General features: G+C 39.9%; 1 protein-coding gene across 6 annotated transcripts in view; it reads right to left on the bottom strand.

Moving 5' to 3' along the window:
- Dnm3 (dynamin 3) overlaps positions 1-22156 on the bottom strand; it is a 462213-nt gene that overhangs the window by 325184 nt on the left and 114873 nt on the right. For all 6 annotated transcript variants that reach the window (XM_029478106.1, XM_029478097.1, XM_029478095.1 and 3 more), the window contains exons 3-4: positions 17550-17699; positions 15714-15917 (exon numbers count right to left, since the gene is read on the bottom strand). In XM_029478106.1, coding sequence (XP_029333966.1) covers positions 15714-15917; positions 17550-17699 — 354 coding nt within the window. The remainder of the gene's footprint in view (positions 1-15713; positions 15918-17549; positions 17700-22156) is intronic.

Here is a 22156-nt window from a genome sequence, read left to right on the forward strand (position 1 = left end):
CATACTCTTAAAAACTATTTTTTTTAAAAAAACCATATCATACATAAACTCATATCAGGAAGCTTTCTATACAATTCTAAACTATTTTGAAATTAGGGAATAGGTCTTGATATAACCATGGTCTATAAAAGAGCTCACAAGGAACATTTAGGATACAAACAATCTTCAATTTACTACGATTCAGCTTAGAATGATTTTTAAAGTATGATTCATTTGTGTACACTTATATGTATTTAGGCATGTGCACACATTCCACAACACGCATGTGAGGGTCATTTCTTTCCTTTCTCCATGTGGGCCCCAGAGATCCCAGGTCAGAGCTGGGTAACAGTATCGTTACCCACTGAACCTTCTCACCATCCCAAGGATGTCTGGACTCTATGATAGTACAAAGCAAGACACAGTCACCCATATTCTGAATTTTACATATTGATCCTTTTCTGCACAAGGCATCTGTCGTACAATATATGGGTCTATGGTACTAATCAGTGACAGAAATCTACAACTGGGCATCCCAGGAAGTAAGCAACTGGCTCTCAGCTGTATATTCTGATGCTAAGCTGTGCTGCTGTTCCATAGACTAAGTATATTGGTGGCATTTTAAGTTTTATGGTATTTCCAACTTGTGCTGGCTATGTTTATAACTTTACCATATGTGAAGGATCATCTATACTCTGAACTGAGTAAAATAAAAGCTCACCATATCAAAATGTTTGGTATATATCTACACTGAAGCTTAGAAGTTTTCAGATGCTATCACCAACTAATGAAGGTTTTAAACACACCAATTTCTATATTAAGAAATTACAGGGGGGATTAAATTCAATGTAATAAGTATTAGTAATAAAGAGCAGAAATGAACGGAATGGGATATAAATAAGTAACAAAAATAATCAATTAAATCCAAAGATTGATTTTTTTTTGAAAAGATCAGTTACATTGTTTATTTTTACTCCGCAACTCGACTTTTACAGGAGCCCTCAGCCAAAGCAAGAAGGGAAAATCAAATGTATACATCTGTGAAGAAAACAGGGGTTGGTTGTTTGTCTTAGATGAAAGACAAATTTTACACTCAACATGATTCTATATGTAGAATATTTCAAAGAACCAACAAAATCTATAAGAGTCAAACAAGTAAGTTTATTAAGATTGCAAAAATAAGGCCAAGATACAAAAAGAACTTATATACTGTGCTTATACTAGCAATCAAAAGATATAAAATACTAGGGGTATACCTAATGAATTTTATATGGAAAATGTAAACTGAAAATTATATATGATAAAAAGACTTAAATAGAAAGAAAAAACACATGTGTTGATTGGAGCATTCAATACTGTTAAGATTATTTTTTCCACATTAGTATGTAATTGTGCTACCCAATAAAACTTATTATAATAATAAAAGTGCTCCCCACATGTGAGATTTTTTTCAGAGAAAAGCTATTAGCCATATGAAACTGGGTACTGAAATACAGAAATGTAATGGATTTTGAAATTTGATTTACATTAAACTAATTTAAAATGTAATAGCCTCATGTGGACAGAGAATAATATACAGGATGGCAGGAGCTATAGAGTTAATGCTATTCCAAACAAAACCCTAGTAAATTTGTTGTAGAAACTGAAAAGCCCATAGCATTTCTATTATAAGTCATAATATATGTGTGTGCATGTGTATGGCTATATGGTGGTTTGGATATACTTGGCCCATAGAAAGTAGTACTGTTCAGAGGCGTGGCATTGTTGACAGACGTCTGTCCCTGTGGAGGTGGGCTTTGGAGGTCTCCTCCTAGGCTCAGGCTATACCCGTTACAGAAGAGTGCTTCCTCCTAGCTGCCTGGAAGTCATTTACCTTCAAATCAAGATGCAGAACTCTCAACTCCTTTTCCAGCCATGTGTCTGCCTAGATACTACCATGCTTCCTGCTATGATGATAATGGACTAAACCTCTGAAACTGCAATCTAGCCCCAATTAAATGTTTGTACTTATAAGAGTTGCCTTGGTCATGGTGTCTCAATGAAAGCCAAACTAAATATGTGTGTATGTATATTAATATATGTACATATATATACATGTATACACACACATATATATGTATGTATATATATATGTATATATATATATATATATATATATATATAGAGAGAGAGAGAGAGAGAGAGAGAGAGAGAGAGAGACTGTTTCAAACCTTGCTACAAAGCTCTGGTAATCACAGCAGTGTAATACAGGCACAAGGATAGTTAGACAAATGGAATAATGCAGAGAATTTGGAATTCTAGATAGATATATAATAATTTATCAATAAAATATGAAGCATATAATATATAACTATGCATATACATACATGTATAATTGGCTTTGGTCAAAGATATTTGTATAGCTCAATGGAGAGGAGATAATCTGTTTAATATACAAATGAACTCAGAACTGAGTCTCTGATCTTTCACTGTATACACACACACACACACACACACACACACACACACTGATCATAGGCCTAAATTTAAGCTAAAACTGTAAAACTGTAAAAGAATGGAAGAAAAGTTTCTATAAATGCAGAGAGAAAGTATGCAGTACATAAGGAAAACTGGTGACTTGAACATGAAAATGAAAATATGTTCTAGGGTCAAGGTTCAGGAATGTAAAACAGTAAGCTACAAAGTGAGAGAACACACTCACAATGTATGATGAAAGATATACAGATAAAAACAGTGTATTTTGAAAACCTAACTTAATTCTAAGAAGACAACAGTTTAATTTAAAAATATGCAAAGGGGTTATAATGTAGCTCAGGGAGGGAGAATTTGCTTAGAAACTGTGTTTTAATTCCCAGCAACACAAAATAATCAGTAGGGGAAGGGGAGAAATAAGTAAGTAGGCAAAAGATCAAATAGACATTTCATAAAACAGTCCATACAAATGACGAATGGTGACACAGAACGACTGCCAGTGTGGCACTCCAGAGAAAGGCAAGGCAGTACCACAGGGCATCCAAATGACAGCAACTGAAACTAGCAAGGTGTAATGTCTGTCGGCATGTGCAAAGTCCAGGACACTCAGCTACCGATACTGGTGATAAACACTGTGTGTGGCTCTTCGGTTGTTAACGTGTGTTCATGCACAATTCCCTTTCTTGATTGTTTTCCCAAGTGAAATAACATGTGTGAATATAAAAACCATGTACGTTGATAGTTGTGCCAGCTTTATTGGTGATTCTTCAAAACTGGAAATAGCCTAACGCTGTCTTCACAGGTAAGTGCATCATCAAAACATGGTGCAGACACAGGAAAATGCAGGTCAGCAGCCCAGAAACATGACTGCCCAGGCCTGCAGCAGTGGAGGGATCTCAAGAGAAAGGCAGGCATGATGAGTGCTCATATACCGCCCCATTTCAGCAAAACTTGAGAAAGTACAAATGTACAGAGATAGAAAGCCGTTTCCCTGACTTCCTGAAGCCAAGAGTGTGGTGGGCTGGTGGAGCCTGGCTTGAGAGTTAGCACAAGGGAATCTTTGTGCATGATGGAAATGTTCTCCAACGCAGTTGTGGCAAACAGAACAAGGACTCTGAGTTCACACTTACAACATATACACCTCTGTGTGAGACTCTGGTCCACAGAAGTCTTAGCTAGGCAGGGGGAGAGAGAGAGACAGAGAGAGAGAGAGAGAGAGACAGACAGACAGACAGACAGACAGACAGAGACAGAGAGAGAGAGAGAGAGAGAGAGAGAGGGAGGGAGAGAGAGACAGACAGAGAGAGAGACAGAGAGGGACAGAGAGGGACAGAGAGAGAGAGAGAACTGGGTGGTAGAGGTGTTATGTTTGCATCAAAGGAACACAGAATAAAACAGATTTAAGAGCTAAGTCTAGAGAAATCTCTAGGCACAGTTGTTTATGTGTAGAAGTAATGAGAAGCAGATAGTCAAGAAAGAAAAGGCCTTCCCAAAAAGACTGAACCTTAAAACCACACTTAATGCCTCACGTTTGTATGAGAAGTAGGCAGATATTGAAAGCTGTTTCTCTCAAGAAAGGCAAGAACCCCCACTTCTACTGCAGTTATGACGTAAGGAAAATGAGCAAGGAAGAGACTCCCAGATGTTGGTTGGTTTGGTTGGTTGGTGTTTGTTTTGTTTTGTTTTGTTTTGTTTTGTTTTGTTTTGTTTTGTTTTGTTTTGTTGTTGCTGTTGTTTTTATGACCAAGTTTACATAGCTATTAAGTGGGCAAGCCAAAACTCAAACTGGCAGCATGGCTCCTCCTCGGCTTGTGCTATTAACCACCGTTTCAATATGTAATTCTTGTGTTGTTACGGTTTCATTCATGTAAATTCTTATTAAGGCAAAGTTTCCTGGGAACGTGTCTGTTATTTTAGCAGAACAGCTTGTGCTTTTGTTCCAGCTTGCAGCTGCTTCCCAGTCTGGCCTAGCTCACACGTGAGACACACACACACACACACACACACACACACACACACACACACACACACACTGAGGCTGTTAGCACCCTAGTTCTCCTCACTACCCTTAGCTGCACCACTATCCACTATTCAGGCAGAGCTGGTATGTATGCAGAAAACTTGTGTGCAGTTCTCTGGGGCTCCATCCCTGAGCCCTTACACTCACATTTTCACATGCATGCCCTGTTGGCAGTTCTCCCTTGCACAGCCATATCCTATATGGGATAAAACCTGGAATTCCTGTGCTCTTTACAGAAATGCACTGTTATTCTCCTCTCTTATCCAGAACCCCAAGCCTGAAACACTTCATTTCCCTAAAACTTACGGGTCTTATTGTTTTAATACCCTCCTTCCTTCCACAGTCCACCTCTCAAACCACTCGTAGGATATCCTAGAACAATTACACATAGTTCTAGGATGTATAAACACTCCACCTCCCTCTCTTCCACCCCTCAACCCCACTTCTAAATGTATCGTCTTTCCAGATACGTACAGTAAGGATTTAGGGGTCTAGCTGCACACACTCTCTCTAACTTCACTTTGCTTTGTTGGAAAAAAATAGAGTTTTACTATCCATACCATCAATACTATCCACAGTATAAAACAAGCTCTCAATAAATGTTGGGAATATACACGAGAGTGAGCAGGATGGGAGGGAAGAAAGGAGAGAGGGTTGGAGGGAGGGAGGGAGGGAGGGAGGGAGAGAGGGAGGGAGGGAGGGAAGGACAAGGGGGGGAGAGAAGAATTGTGGGGCTTCATTTGGTTGGTTTGGATCATGTTTTATTTATACTGTTAAGAAACATCTATGTCAATTTACTCTGCTTGTATATTTAGGAGATGGCTTGCAGACTGTTTTCATAGAAACATTGAGAAAGTTGCTTTGTTAATAGGGATGTTAAAAACAAATGCTCCTATCCAAATCTAAGAGTAAGATGTAATTGCACAGGCAACTTTAGCACTTTCTCTGTTTCTCTCAGTTTTTATCCCCCCCCCCAACTCATGCACGCAAGTGTGTGTGTGTGTGTGTGTGTGTGTGTGTGTGTCTGTGCGTTTGCATTGCTGTTAAGCCTATGGCCTCAGGCAAGCTATACATATTATGCATTCTCTCTAAGCAATACCCCCAGCTCTCTTTTTATGTTCCTTTCTTTCCTTTCCTTTTCTTTTCTTTTTTTTTTCTTTCTTTTCTTTGTCACTTTTAGACAGTCTCCCTTAGCTCCACCAGCTGGCTGGTCTTTATTCATTCTGTCACCCAGGCAGGGTGGAACTTACGATCCTCCTGCCTGAACCTCCAATCAGTTGGGCTTACCTGCCTGTGAACTCAAACCCAGTTTTAGTTGTATTTTTAATTTGAATTTTGAAAACAGAAATCCTGAGAGCACATTTATTCTATAATATCAAGGTCACCTTAATTAAGTGTTCTCAGTTTGCTGTAACTCCTGTTGCAGTAAAGGTAACGTCTGAGAAAATATTCATGCTACTACTTTGCAGTTAAATCAACAGAAATAAGGAATATATTTTACGCTTTCTCTTTTTTTTTTCTTTTAGTCATTCCTATGAATAGTGTTTCTTTTCCTACATTAAGTTTCTAGATTCTAATTCCACAAAGCAGCTCAAGGAAGGTTTAAGCTTCTTCAAGCCATGTCTTTATAGTGACCCCCAGTGGCAAAGGAATGAATGAATATATTGGTGTAAGTAACCCACACCTGCCTGTCTACAAGGACAATAACAAGTTCCATCTTAACAGCACATTTACATTGTCAAATTTTGCTTCTTTGTTCTTGTTTTTAAAATAATCCAAATCTCTCACACATACACACATACACGAACACACATGAACACACAAACTCCAAACATATTCATTCATGGTTTATGACTGTGGCCATTTTATTTCCCCAACCAAAAATAGAATATACACAGAATATGTATCATTATTTGAATTATTTTTCCTGAGGAAAACTTTATTATGATTGCTTTCTGCTGCTCTGATAAACCACTGATCAAAGGTGATTTAGGAAGGAAAGTGTTTATTTCAGCTTAAAGGTTAAAGGTTCTCTCTTCATCAAGAGAAGCCATGGCAAGGAGCGTGAGGCAGGAGCTTGAAGGAGAACCATAGAGAAATGCTGCCTACTGGCTTGCTCTTGGGCTCCAGGAGACCTGCCTTTTCTGGCCCTGGTCTACCTGGTCCTGCAGTGGGCTGGACCCTCCTATACTACTTGGCAATGAAGGAACTGCCCACAGACACTTCTACAGGCCATCTGTAGGAGGCAGCCCCTCAGTTGAGACTCCCTCTTCTCAAGTGTTTCAACTGGACAATGAAGATTAGACCTGATCCTTTGAGGTCTAAATAATATCCAAATTACATTTTTTGTTGTTTCTTAACCTTGACTTATTCCCAAAACAAATAAGATATTAAGAAGCAAATCGGCTTCCATAATAAGAAAATTGCTGATTATTGAAGTAATTGTAGAGATGTGATGAGCTGGAAAAAGTCCAAGGCATAGGAAGTTCATAGGAGTACCCAGTTAAGGAGACTGGACTTGATATTGAAAGAAAAATTAAATGAAAATTAGCATAATAAACTGTCTAGTTGAATAATATTGCCTTTATGAGGAAGGACTTACTAAAATAGAATATTTGGTTTTAAAGAAGATAAGGAAATACCTAATGAGTCTTCCACAATAGAACATAAAAATAGAATGGGCCAATAGATGTTACCATGGATAGAGAGAAAAGTGGGTGGGACAAAAAAAATGGATCATTATTGTGAATGTGAGTGTGTGAGTGCACGTGCACACGGGTGCACACGTGCACACATATGTCATAGTATGTAAGTGGAAGGTCAGAGGCACCTTTTGAGAGGTGGCTCTCTCATTTCATCTTGGGTTTGAGGAACACCCAATGAGTTATTTTGCTGGCCTTTAAGTTGTTTTTTTTCCAAGACAGAAATGAAAGTTCTTAACTGCTCTTAGGCAAGCCTGTGTATGTGGGAGATGATCTACCTCTCTGCAATGTATCAACGGATAGCATCATATTGAATACATCTATCTGAATTATATAGGCATAAAACCCAAATTACATGAATAAACCATGTGAAATAGAGTAGTTGCTGTGTAAAGCAGTAGCCTGCACTGAGATATCACAGGGCTAGGACTGTGGAGTCTAACGATGACTTAACCCATCCACTTCCTATGCCAGTCCCATGGGAATGTAAGACCTATGTGTTTGTGGCCCTTGATGTCTACGGAGCAGAGAGACACCTGCTTTCTTCAAAGCCTTGTTCAAGCCTGGTAAATTCTCAATATAAAAGGATGAGTAACTGGACAGAAGTGATATAGACAATTTTTCAAAAACAACAAATCTTTTGATTTAAACCAATATTCTTAGCACTTTCTTCATTTGTAAAATAAAAAAATCAGACTTTATAGTTTGCATTCATGTTAAAAATAAATTCAAAAGTGAATTCTTAAAGCAAAAATATGTTACATACATTCTTTCTCCTTAAAAAGCAATACATATTCATACCTATTAATTTAATATCCGTGTTATTTATATTCATTTTATTATAATTACTTAATTTTTATTAATTTTCTTTTCTTTTTGAAGTTTCAATCTCATTACTTTATTTCTCTTCTCCCTTGCCTGCCCCCAAAGCCTTCCATATACCTCTCCTTGCTCTATCAAGGCTGATCATTTGCTATTGGATAACCAATTGGTAGGCTCCTGCCAGGGCAAGATGGTTTTTCCTACTCTCAGAATTCTTTAGTTGCCTGTAGTTCTTTGTATAGGGCTCAAGCCTTATGGGCTTTCCTCTGTCAAGTTTGACATGTCTGTTGTCTTCATGTCTATATAATTAAGGCAAAATCTCACAGTAAAGATGAGAATCCAATTCTGGGGAAGGAATTGATGCAGAAACAAACACAGTGCCTGAAAAAAATGGGTTTTCTGCTTAGAACATTCCTATATTTGTTGCTTATATTTGTTGCTCATTCTATCATGAGGGTTGACTGAGTTCCCAGATATGGGAAGTTTCTTCTTAGCTTAGCACTCCAAGGTTCTCTCTGATTAGACAACAGAGGGGACACCTGCTAAATAGTGCTGAAGGCCATATCGGCTTGTGGACTTCAGCTTTGCCAGGTTGAAAAGGAAGACAGGAGAAAAAAAAACCCTAGCCTCCTGCTAAGTAGCTAAATGAGGTCTATTCTTGCCCAATTCATAAATTATCTCAAGGGAAAATGGCTCCCTCTTTGCCAGCCAGAGGTCTAACATTCTTCATGGGTTGATTTTTTACACTCCAGGAAGATGTGTGGCTATGGCAGATTCAGAAACAAAATTCATTTGGCTGTGAAATAAATCACCATGAAAGGAGTCTGCAGACCCATCTCCCTCCCAGCAAGGCCTTTGAGCAGCCCTCCATTGCGGGTGACAGGCTTGATGGGTAATGTTAAAATACTGCTGTCCTCCAAAGACAAAAAGGCACAGTGACAGTCTCCCTTGGCAATGAACTTGTATCCAAGTAATAAATCAAGACCCACCACAAAATGTGAGTGCCTGTCATGATGAACTGCCCCACTTAAGGTCTAGCTGTACCTATAAAGCACAGATGTCCACTGTGAACATACGCTGAGCTGAAGGGTAAACATTGCGTCACTATTACACAACCATTAAAACCTATCAGGAGAGGTGGCCCTTGAGCCGTCATAAATAAATTTAATGTGGCTTTTAAAGGAATCTCCCTACTAATCAATCTTTGGGCCTCGATTGCTTGCATCCAGATCTCACCGTTCATATTGTTCAGATGGAAAAACAATACAATCTTCTCCTAAAACCAGGACTTGCAAAGGTACACAACTGTACCTACCTCATCCCCCCTCCCTTAAGTCAGTTATCTACCTGATCTATTTATCTTCTCTTTATATTCTCTGCATGTATCTCATCATGGTCTCTTTTGTCAACTATTCCCATCATCAATACACAAGGAAGTTGTGACATTGCCAATTTTTAAAAATGTCCTCTTAATCTTTCACAACCATTGCCACTGAAATCTTCCTTTTGTCCTTGGTGAAACTTAAAAATGTTAACTGTAGTTCTTGTCTCTATTTCATCATAGTCAACATTTCTTGAATGTTTCCTTACCATGGCTACCTTGTTAATACCACCAAGGACTTTTATACACCAAGTTCAATGGCCAACTCTCCCTTCCCATCTCCACTAGTGAGAACCTAACATTCTGCTGTGTACACCAAGATTAGAGGAAGTGATGTCATCAGGCCATTTCAATGTTGCTTTCTTTCTGTTTACCACTGGACCATCTAAACTTATCAATGGGAATGAATGCAGTGATAAGAAGGCCACTCACACACGGAAGCAGCTTCACAGCATTTCTAGGCAGCTTTGATCCAAGGTTGAAAATACACTGTGAAGACTTGACTAAAGAAGAGAAGCAAAGAAATATGGTACCCTCCTGTGTATGTCTTTGGGTGAATATAGACTAGTTCATTATTTCATAAAGAATGTCACTACACTACAGCCACCAGTGCCCACCCCTGTGCTCCTTCTGACTCTATCATTGTGCTTTTTCACAGGTTCTGAGCTGTAGACCTGATTGGCCTATCTACACTTCACTCTTCTTAACCTTGCTATAGGTTTTGGCAAAACCAATAACATTCTCCTCCCCTCCCCCCGAGACAGGGTTTCTCTGTGTAGCCCTGACTGTTCTGGAACTGCCCTCAAACTCAGAGATCCATCTGCCTCTGCCTCCCAAGTGCTGGGATTAAAGGCATGCTCCACCACTGTCCAGCTAACATTCTCCTTCTTAAAGATCTCTTTGTCTTAGCTTCTAGAATACAATGCCTACTTGGTTCTCTGTCACTTCTCCATGACTTCTATTTCTCTCCTGTCACTAGAGGTCTTCCAGGCTCCTTCTCTGGCTCTCCTCTTTTTTTTTTTTTCCTAAATACATTTGCACCCTAAATTATCACAACTGAAAGCTCAAGACTCTAGATATTACCTGAATCTATCTGTTAGGCCTGTTGTAACAAACTGGTGACTTAAAACAACAAGAATTTGTTGTCCCGCAATTCTAGAAAACTTAAGTCAAAAGTCAAGATGCCAGTAATGCTACATTCCCTCCAAAGTCTCTAGGGGGTGCTAATTTGCTCTGTTGCTATGGATTGTGATGCTCTACACTGGCCCCAAAGTCTGCTGCCCCCAGGGATGAGAAGATCTTCAGGTACACCAAGTGATGCTGCGTGACCTTGCTCCTTAATTTAAAACTATTGGTTGAATAAAGATGCCTACAGCCTATAGCTGGGCAGAAGAGAGATAGGCAGGGTTTTGATACCCCTGGTTTGGGGTCTGAGGCAGGGCCACACAAGGAGAGGAGTGAGAAAGTGGAGAGAGAAGAAGATACCAACGTGGTAAAGGGATCAGTCATGAGGGTTGGCCACGAAGGCTGGCTAGTCAGAGTAAGAGCAGCATGGGCAGAACATGGCAAGTCATGTTGGCAAGGAAATAGACATAAGAGCATAGAGGATACAAATCTGCCCAGCTCTAGTGCTTTAAAAGTTTATTATTCATATAAGCATTTTATGTTCTTTATTTGAGAACTAGATGATCAAAGGTGCGGTAAAAACCCCCGGTTGAGATGAACTATTTATTACATCAAGGGAAGGATCTTTCCTTGACTCTTCCAACTTGTCTTGGCATCAGTTGTTCTCTTGCTTGTGTCAACCATAACTCAATCCCCATCTTCATCTCCACATGACCTTCTTCCCTGCCTCTCTGTGTCTCAAATATCTTACTCTTTGTTTGTCTATAAGGATATAAGTCATTGCCATTATGGCCCTATCCTAAACCCACTCTTGTCTCAAGATCCTTAGTAACACCTGAAATATGCATACTATTTAGCCTGTTTCTTTTCTAGATGTGTCCGTTTTAAACAGAATAATGCACATAATTTATAATTAACTTTTCAATATAAACTTTCCAACCAACTACATGTTTGGATACCCTTCAGTCATACTTTGATGAAAATGGCTTCTCTATGTCAAGTATTCTTGATTTAGTAGAAAGTAGAACTTCTATAATAGACTACTCTCAAAAAAAAAAAGAATCTGTATAATTTGGTGTCTTGGTGAATATAATTTTAGTTCATATACACTTGAATAGAGAATAATCCCTTGTGGTCTAAATAGGTCAACATTTTTAGTTGGCCAAGGGAAAATTTTTAGAAAAGATATATGTGGCATGCTGAGGCGAGACCAGGCAAATCAACCCTGAGGGCCAACGGGAACAGATGTCACAGCTAGACTGTCCTCACCATGTAACTCAGAGGCGTTCACATGGAAAGTTGCTGGCTACAGCAATTGTGCAGCGTGAAGGATGTCTGTGGGAATGCTGGAGTAAATACCTTTGAAAAGGCCATTTTCCCTGAAGCACTGAGTAAGAACATGGCCAAAAATGCCAAAATCAACTTTTTCAAAACTGCATAATTAAAGACAGGCTTGCAATGATCTGAAGGGCATTCATCCCAGAAAAACAGATTAATCTCAATAAAAACAACAGGCTGGGTGGTATATTGACCTGTCCTGCTGCCCTCTCCAGCTCCCTGATCTCTATTCATCTTCATCCAACCTCTGCCACCAGGGTAAAAACTGGCTTCCTGGTGAGTCTGGACAAAGCAGATGGGCCTGGAGAGTACCAAAATTATGATCTGTAAAACAATTATTATTATTTAACCTATAGAACAATTCCCTAAAAGCTGCTCTCCCTGTAGCTCTTCCTTATTTAACCTGACTGAGAGCCTACATGGTGTGAAAAACCTCTACCCCAGGGAGTATTTGTCAAAAATAATCAGTGGCAATTATTTAAAACTGTAGCTGCTTCAGGCAGTGAGAACAAATGTGACAAAGAAACATCGAAGCAAAAAAAGAAAAAAGAAAAAAGAAAAGTTTGAAATGAGAAATTCACAAAGGCCTTTAAATGTTTATGCATAAGCATAATCAGAATCGGCATAGGAGAACCCTAAATTTTCATCTACTTGGGCTCTGTATTAGCAGAAAGTGAAGATGAAGGTGGATCTGTAAATTTGGAGCATTAGTGCCATATACAACGAGTCTTCGGTAAATGCTGAGAGAACTGTTCACTCTGCTGTAAAGAACTTGCTGTAGAGTGATTAGCCATCTGTGAAGGGAACTGAGCAAGACTGCATACAGCAGAGAATGTTGGTTCAGGAAAAGTGCTAACCAAGCAAGTAACAACATCTGTAAAAAGAAAAATATCTTGGGTTGGGGGAGGAACATGAGTGGCAGTGTGGGCAGAATCTGCCCAAACACACTACTCAACAACAATAAAAATATATATGAAGAAATTATGACTCATATAAATGAAAATAACCAAAATTAATAGAAATTATTCCTGAAGATATCAGACAATGGAAGAAGGAGGGTTTTCTTCTTCTCTGCCTGCTTGTGCTTATTTGCAGCACATCTGTTGGAACCTACTTCTTCAAGATTCCAGCTCCTATAGAAAACCAGCTGAAATACCTAGCCTCACGGATCTGAGCAGCTACCAGATCCTTGGACTTCCCATTCACAGATGGCCACTGTTGGGTTAGTTGTACTGCAGACTGTAAGTCAGTTCATTAATTTCCCTGAATCTACAGAAACATTCCATCAGTTCTGGGGCACTACAGAGCCCTGACTAATATAGTGTGTTTAATGTATAAAGGAAGCTATGTTTGTTTAAAGAAATCAAATATGTGATCCAACTGCATACTGTCTACAATAGACATATTTGGTTTCAAAATGACTAAAACAGTTGAATGTAAGGAATGGAGAGGGTATGCCACTCAAGCATCAGCCACATGAGAATTGGAAGGTCACCAACATGAAACAAAATAGATGTTTCTCAAGGGCATCACGTGGTGATAAAAGATTAAGAAGAAATGACTATTAGAAATGCATCTAAAAACATTAACAACCCTCCCCTGGGAGGACACTAACATAAAGAAAAATAATAGATGATTCAACAATAATGGAGACTTGAATGCCACCCTCTCTATAAGAGAACACCACACAGAAGAAGATCAACAAGAAAATAGCAAATCTAAACAATCCTAAAACCCAAAACCTAACTAGACCTAACAAACATTTATGGAATATGTAGCCCAGCAACAACACAGGGAACATTTAATTTGTCATTGTGTTTTCCTTTACTAGATTTGTGTGAATCATGAGGATGGCAGAAAGAATAATACAAATTGCTACCACCTGTATACAGAGTCTGTATCAGAAAAGAATAAGTGTCAAGAGGATGAAGGTCAAGGTAGAATAAAGGAGGAGTCAGGGACTAGGTATGGTTTCATCTGCACTTGTGCAGGAAGCTTTATCTGGTTTGATTACATGTGGATTGCTCGGGAACTAATGACACTACAGTCAACTGTAGAAAGACTATCTGTGCCCTAACTCTACAACTATAGCCTTGCCTCCTGGGGACTAAATGCCTGTGGAAAAGCACAGTATAGTATCATTTTAATAGCTACATTGCAGTCTGTATCTACAAGATAACTTTCCTGGGTCACTGGTACTACAGAGGGAGTCCTGGTGTAGGCCCTTATCTGAGTACTGATAGCCTTCATCTGCATTGTTCTAAGCCTTCATCTCAAGGATGATGGGGAAAGCCAGACAGAAAGAAGCCAATTATTATTTCAGAACTTGGGGAAAGCCCCAGCACTGGAGTCCCAGGGACATAGACAGAGTTGAAAATAGCAGAGGTGCTTCATACAGGATACTAGTAGAGCTCCAGACCCTATCTCCACCTTCTATAATGCACAGCTACCTTGCTTCAACCTCAGTAGAGTGCTCAATTGCTTTCAAAAGCAGCTGAATCAGGTGGTCTTCAGACTCGGACCTTAGGAAATGTCATATGAAATCAGAGAGATTAATAAAGTCTATGTATTATACCTAGTGATAAAGATTACTTTCCTTCCATCCTACTGGTGCAATCTTGCTCTTGGATTTAAATACATTGGATACATAGTCTACCATAGGCTAGGTTAAGAGAGGATATCCATTCTAGTAGCTTGGAAATTCTACTAACAAAAGTGATCAGGTCACAGCCCAGTTGCTGTATGTAAAGTCTTCTAACCAATGGATTCCAATCCTGTACATGCATCAGCTCTTCAGTGTTTTGCCCTTAGCAAGGAACAGGTGGGAGAAAGTCATCACATATTTGACAAAGGCCTCTAGCATCTGAGACAAAGGCCACCAGAAAACAATGCACTCTAAGATTAAGTGCATCATAAAAGAAGAATATGAAAAGGTTCTAATTAAAATCCTTAATCACTGCACTAGTGAAAACAAGAGCAATCTGCTATTTGTAAAACATAAAAATAACATGCATAAAATAAGAAAATGCTCTTGGAACCTCAGAAATATCACAAATGAAAAACTAATTAGAGGAGAAGATCTAATTGAATAAATCATGCAAGTATGAAGTACAAAAAGACCTAAGGGTGTACGTTAGAAGAACAGTTCAGAGGAGAGAAGACACGGTAAGAATTTAAAAATCAAAGACAATAAATAAAAGGGGAGGATTAACCAGAGCAAAACTTGAAAGTCCTAGGATTGCGGACCACACATCTCCATGTTGAAAGAGCACACACACACACACACACACACACACACACACATCAGGGTGTGCAGCTGGGGTCTTTGAAGATGGTCATTTCTCAACTCAGAGAAGGGAAAAATTAAAACAGCAGCACAAGGAAGAGATTTTTCTGGATTCTGATCTACAAATGACAAGAAAAAAAAAGTCCCTGATGTTAAAAATATGCCAAACAAATACAAACTAAATAACCTGTTATCCGTTTTGTTATTGTTGATATCTCCTGCTTTCAATGAACAGTAAACAAAAGGCAGTAGAAAGTGTTCTCATCAGGACATTTGTTAAACTCCCACAATAACTAAGTAAGCATAATCCTTCCGTTGCAGAGTTTATTTTATTAACCCTTAAAACTAAACACTCCGTGAGGTTTGACAGTGTCTATGTTCCTGGCTTTCATTTAATGTTATTTTTAATTATGTAGTGTTTGACTGTTTTCCTAGTTATTCTTCTACCAGCATCCAAAATATAAGATATCTACCAACACTGACCTTGCAGAAATCAAGTCATGAGAATCTGGGCTACCTGGGCATATGACCAAAACTCTTGGATTCTTGCAATGATTCTTTCATCTGGGAATAGTCATATATACTCACCTTGAGGATCAACTTCTTTGGCTAGCTTCAGTGCATCCGAGTTCGCAAGATCGGTGTTGGCTGGTGTGACAGCCAAAATCAGACAGTTCTCCCTTGTGATGAACTGCATAATCATATCTCTGATCTGATACTCAATATCCGGCGGCTGGTCTCCCACAGGCACTTTCGTAATTCCAGGTAGGTCGATTAGCGTTAGATTTAACACTGTGGGAAAGAATGGGAGTGTCTTACCAATACCCATAGTCCAAAAGACACCCACAAGGTGGTCTAAGAGACACTGCAGGTGACTGTCATCTGCCACTCAGCTCAGCTTTATATATTATATATGTGAATGACTCCATCACAAGGGCGGAGAAGGGAAAGCATGGAGTATAAAATGTGTGTGCTAGTTTTCTCTATTTTTACATGATTGTGCTAAGCCAGACGTTCATCTTAACATAATCTGAGCAGCATTGATTTACATGCCTACCGGTTTGCTGAGAGAGCTTTCATACCCTAGCTGCCATAACGAGGCAGCTATAATTAAAACACCGAACAATAAATGCATATGCTGTCTGCCAGGCTTGTCTACAAGTGGTACAAATCTTTCCAGGGTAACAATAGCCCGTCCCTTCTAAGGTATCATGTGCTATTTGCAGAGGGTTGGCCACTTTGCCTCTGTGGAAGCTGTGGGCCATTTGTGTTGCTTTAAGAGGAACAAGTGAGCTGTAAAGCAGTTGATGGCAAGATGACTCCGGGCCAACCTGACTACTGTCTCCTTTGTGTGCGTACTGAGGCCTTATGGGAATTCATGCAAACATTCTAGGGATAGAAATCACACTTGGTTCCTCGGGAATGAAATAAGTAAAAATACAAAAGCAGTACAGGGAGAGCAACTGGAAAGGACTCAGCCACATTCTTCTAAATGTTTTGAGCATAGAATGAAGATAGCAATAATTGAAAAAGAAGTTTGCAAAGCCGGGCGGTGATGGCGCACACCTTTAATCCCAGCACTTGGGAGGCAGAAGCAGGTGGGTTTCTGAGTTCGAGGCCAGCCTGGTCTACAAAGTGAGTTCCAAGACAGCCAGGGTTATACAGGGAAACCCTGGCTCGAAAAAAAAAAAAAAAAAAAACAAACAAACAAAAAGCAAAAAACAAAAAAACAAAAAAAACAACAAAAAAGAAGTTTGCAGTTGCCCACCCTGCAATATCTGCTTTCTGGAAGTTTATAATAAAAATAAAGGGATTCTTTTTCAATTCCCAAGTCAATGACAATTATAGCCTCCCCTAGTCTTGAAGCAGGCTGATTCAGACTTTGCTGCCACTGATTATGAGATCACCTAGGGTGTAGCCTTCTGATTTAGATGGCTATATTGTTATGTCAACTACCACTGCTCTTCTCTGAGACTCTACTACCTGCTGAGAGACCCTTGAGACATGCGGGAGACACATCCTATCCTGCACATCACCTACAGGATGGCTCCAGGCACCAAGAATAGACTGGCGGGGCGGATGGGCCTTCCCCCTTATAAGCACAGTCTCTTAGTAAACTCGTGAGCTTTGATCAGAGAAAAATTTGTCTTGGCCTCATTATTTTCTAGTCTCTCTTTCAGCCCCAGCCTGCCTTCCAGAAATACCCCGTACATGTAAGCCGGGGGTCGGCTTACTACTTCAACAGACAATATTGTCAGCCCCTTCCTGTCTCTCTCTAGATAGTCTGAGCTCTTTGAACTGTATGGCAGGCATTAACAGATATCTCAGGGACTCGGGCATTGTTTGCGTGCTCTGCAATGAACATGAATCGGTCTAATGAAAACGGCTTGCGGAGAATCGTTTGCACTGAGCAGTCGCCCTTACCGTGGGGAGAGTAGACTCGGAGGTTAATGGGTATAGAAGAGATGCCTTTATTCACTCCTGTTACTCGGTCTGTTTCTGCTTCGATCTCATGTCGAACTTCATCAAAATCTGTAAATTTTTTTCCTTTGCAATGTAGAAACTCGGCATATTCTAAAACAAACAAACAAAAAAAAACCCTGAGATATGCATGCATTTATGTCAGGATTACATAAAAAAACCAATGCCTTATTTAAGTAAAAATCAAATTACCAATGTTGTTCCTCAGCTATCAAAACAACTCAGCAGTTACTAAGAATAATGATGCCCTAAAAAATGGCAAATTTGCTAATTTGTTGTGTAACAGTTAAGTCCTATAAGAAGTCCCTGCACCGATGCTGGCGAGGATGTGGAGAAAGAGGAACACTCCTTCATTGTTGGTGGGATTGCAAGCTTGTACAACCACTCTGGAAATCAGTTTGGCGGTTCCTCAGAAAATTGGACATAATACTACCAGAGGATCCAGCAATACCTCTCCTGGGCATATATCCAGAAGATGTCCCAACCGGTAAGAAGGACACATGCTCCACTATGTTCATAGCAGCCTTATTTATAATAGCCAGAAGCTGGAAAGAACCCAGATGCCCCTCAACAGAGGAATGGATACAGAAAATGTGGAACATTTACACAATGGAGTACTGCTCAGCTATTAAAAGGAATGAATTTATGAAATTCCTAGGCAAATGGATGGACCTGGAGGGCATCATCCTGAGTGAGGTAACCCAATCACAAAGGAACTCACTGCTTGTGGACGTTGTACATCGTGGTGCGCACTAGGCTCCGCACCACGATGTACAACGTCCACAAGCAGTAAAGTTTGGAGCTGTGATGAAAGGATGGACCATCTAAAGACTGCCATATCCAGGGATCCATCCCATAATCAGCTTCCAAAAGCTGATACTATTGCATACACTAGCAAGATTTTGCTGAAAGGTCCCAGATATAGCTGTCTCTTGTGAGACAATGCCGGGGCCTAGCAAACACAGAAGTGGATGCTCACAGTCAGCTTTTGGATGGATCACAGGGCCCCCAATGGAGGAGCTAGAGAAAGTACCCAAGGAGCTAAAGGGATCTGCAACCCTATAGGTGGAACAACATTATGAACTAACCAGTACCCCAGAGCTCTTGACTCTAGCTGCATATGTATCAAAAGATGGCCTAGTCGGCCATCACTGGAAAGAGAGGCCCATTGGACACGCAAACTTTATATGCCCCAGTACAGGGGAACGCCAGGGCCAAAAAAAAAAAAAAAAAAAAAAAAATGGGAATGGGTGGGTAGGGGAGTGGGGGGTGTGTATTGGGGACTTTTGGGATAGCATTGGAAATGTAAATGAGGAAAATACCTAATAAAAAAAAAAGAAGAAGAAGTCCCTGCACCATCAAGCCTAACAAATGGTTAGACATAATTGTGGCTGCCTAAATGATAGATCAAACAAAACATGGCACCCTGCTATTAGATCTGGAGTGCACACAAGGCCTCCCCACTAACACTGTACTACTGACATCTCCTCTTTCAACATCACCATCCCCTTAGGATGGAAGTCTGTTACACAAACACAACTTCAGGAGCAAGGTGACTTAGAAACAGTATTTGCTCAACTCTTTTTAAATGTAGTATTTTAGATTTAGCAACATACTATTCAAAATACCATATCAGTTTGCATATGTAGAAGTTTTCTCAGGAAAAAAATAGACAAAGTATTATATCAAAAATATTTGCCTACAGTCAAAAAAAATCTATTATGTAGGTAGAAGAAAGAATTCTTTCCAAAAAAAAAATAAATAACAAAAAAAGGGTTGTTTGGTTGTTTGGCTTTTTTTTTGTTTGTTTTGGGGTTTTTTTGTTTTTGTTTTGTTTTAATTTATTTTCATTTCATATTTTTTGAAACAATGTCTGGCTATATAGTCCAAGCTGGTCAAAAATTTGCTATGTAGCCCAAGATGGTCTCAAACTCCTGCCTCAGCCTCCTAAGCACTGGAATTACAAGGGCATGCCAACACTTTCCAGCTGCTATACCATCAGTTTTGATACCCACTTCTGAAGATATCTGTGAAAACAAAACTTTACAAGAATTGTAACACTAAACAAATCTTGGAAGATATTTTCATCTCTCCAAGCTGAAGAAATATTCCATCAAACATATAATAAGGCTGAGCATCTTGAGCCCAGTGGATACTTAAGCCAAGGATAGACATCTTTTCTACATTTTTTGCCAGAGACATTGAAGATCCATCTAATAAAACTGGCCAAAATCAACGGGGATGTTGTTTTAGAATGTGGTCCCTCTTTATCAAGCACCTTAGCATTGCCTTGAGAAACCACGGAGAATATAAAGCTAACACAGGCTTTGTGGAGGAGGTATGAGTCTGCACTTAAAATGCTAGGACATGCAGAGCTAGATACACGTGGGAAAGGACAGGAAGTGGAGCGGGAACAACTGAAGTGTGGGAAGAAGTTCATGCCGTATATGAAGAAAGAATAAATCAGAGTCTTAATTACATCAACAGATCCCTGGCAGAGGCTTCTGTCTGGAACCATTCACTGAGGGTGAACTAAAGATGTAACCTCTTATTTGAGGACTTAAAAATCAGTTTTAATTGGAAAATAATTCTTTATGCTTACATAATGTCCGTTTCCTTCTCTTATTCCATTGTTTCAACCATTGCCTTCTTGTGCTGAATGACAAAAGTCTGGCAAGTGGGGAAGACCAGGGACTAATCTGAATGTCTTCTCTCAGAGGTCACCTCCTTCCTGGGGCTCTCATCACCTGCCCTTGCTTATCTGACCACTGTTCCCATCTTCTAACAGCAGACAGACAGCTCCCATCTCCTCCCCAGCAAGGGGAGTGAAACAAGGACTCCTGAAGGAGACTAAGGAGTTCTGCTTCAAGCCACCAATATTTTGAAATGACCTTGCTTCCCAAATGCTAGAGTGACAATCACAACCTAGCAGAATTGCTGTCTTTCCTGTCAAGATGTGTCGACAGAATTTCTGTCCTCGTTAGGTTCTCCATATGACAATCAGTCCTGCTCTCTGCAGAATCCCAAGCTAGCTCAGGGGGTGCATCTTCTAGATGTTGGTAGACACCCAGTAATGGTTTACAGAGCTTTGGCATCTGTCCTGAAGAGATCACTTTGTTTTTCCTACAGTACCAGGAGATGGGGCCTTCATATCATTATCCTTTCACTTGCAGGAATGTGAGCATTTGAAGGTAAGTATAAGGCCCACGAACAGGAAGAAGAAAAAAAAATCAGATTTCAAATAAATAAATAATATTAATATGAGAAATGGTTCATATCTAGTTCAGTGATGTATGGGTGTTGAGCATGAGCAAGGCCCTGAGTTTGATCCCCCAAGCACAGTGGATAAGTAGAAAGTAATTTAAAAATAAAATAAAATAAAACTCTCTATATTCCACTCTGGTATAATCCTTGGAAAACGCACACCTGAGCACCTGCCACTGTGCTAACTGTTACTATAAGAAGCTCCTAGGGTCTCTCATGTGGCCACATCTTCATCTGTTAGTAAATCTGAATAGAATAACTGGTCAAACTGCAGAGAATAAATAAATGACTGTTGACTGCTTGGCCCTGTGTCACACCCTCTAAGACCGAGGGCGCATCATGGAAAAGGGGAGGGAAGTCCATAAGACCTGGGCGGGGGAGGGGGGGAAGAGGTTCTATAAAACACTGTCTTCTGGATATGGTGTGGTTGATGGAGTCGTGAAGCATAGCAGCTGGGGTAGTTGTACAGGACCTTCATGTGATAATAAGTCACAAAAGTACAAGGGACTGGTTGAGAAGAGTAATGTCTTTAGGCGTATGAGGGGGGATAAAAGAGAGCCAGAAGGATTGACTATGTTTATAATATATTACACAATTGTGTCAACTTGTCAGTTAAATTAATAAAAACTTACTAATGACAATTTGTGTAGCACAAAGCGGGTTTCCTTGGTCACCACTAGATGGCACCTACTCGCTCTTTCTTCAGGAACCCAGCCGATGTCCTTCCAGAAGGTTATAAAATCACTGAGGTTGCCAATTTAGATTTAAATTCACTTCTGGACTCCAGAAAATACCTTTATCCTAGAACTTGGAGAGTTTCTGCGTGCAGGATTATCAGAAACCTTTGTGTCCCACAAATGGATTCTGCGATGTCTTTATTTATACTTCGTTAACTGAAGACTCCTCTTTAAAATCTACTTGCAGAAACTGAGGCTTAACAGAGTGGGGAGAAAACCATCGCTCGCAAGGCCACTATGTAATGAAGCTATGTGGTAGCAATGTGTACCTGTGTGCCTGCCAGTTGGCAAGAGTGGCAGAGACAATGAAAGACAGGGGGGCTGGAAAGACATGGGGGGCTGGAAAGACAGGGGGGCTGGAAAGACAGGGGGGGGGCTGGAAAGACAGGGGCTGGATATTGTGGGGAATTCTGGAGCAATATTTTGTTTGAGACTTCTTTGATATGATAAAGTGGCATTTGAACAACAACTGAAGAACAGGAGGGAGCAAGCTATCTCTGTCTGTAAGAGCATTTAGACAGAGTGATTGCAGTTACGGCATGCTGGGCT

This window comes from Mus caroli, chromosome 1 (assembly GCF_900094665.2).
Source record: "Mus caroli chromosome 1, CAROLI_EIJ_v1.1, whole genome shotgun sequence".
NCBI classification, from domain to species: domain Eukaryota; kingdom Metazoa; phylum Chordata; class Mammalia; order Rodentia; family Muridae; genus Mus; species Mus caroli.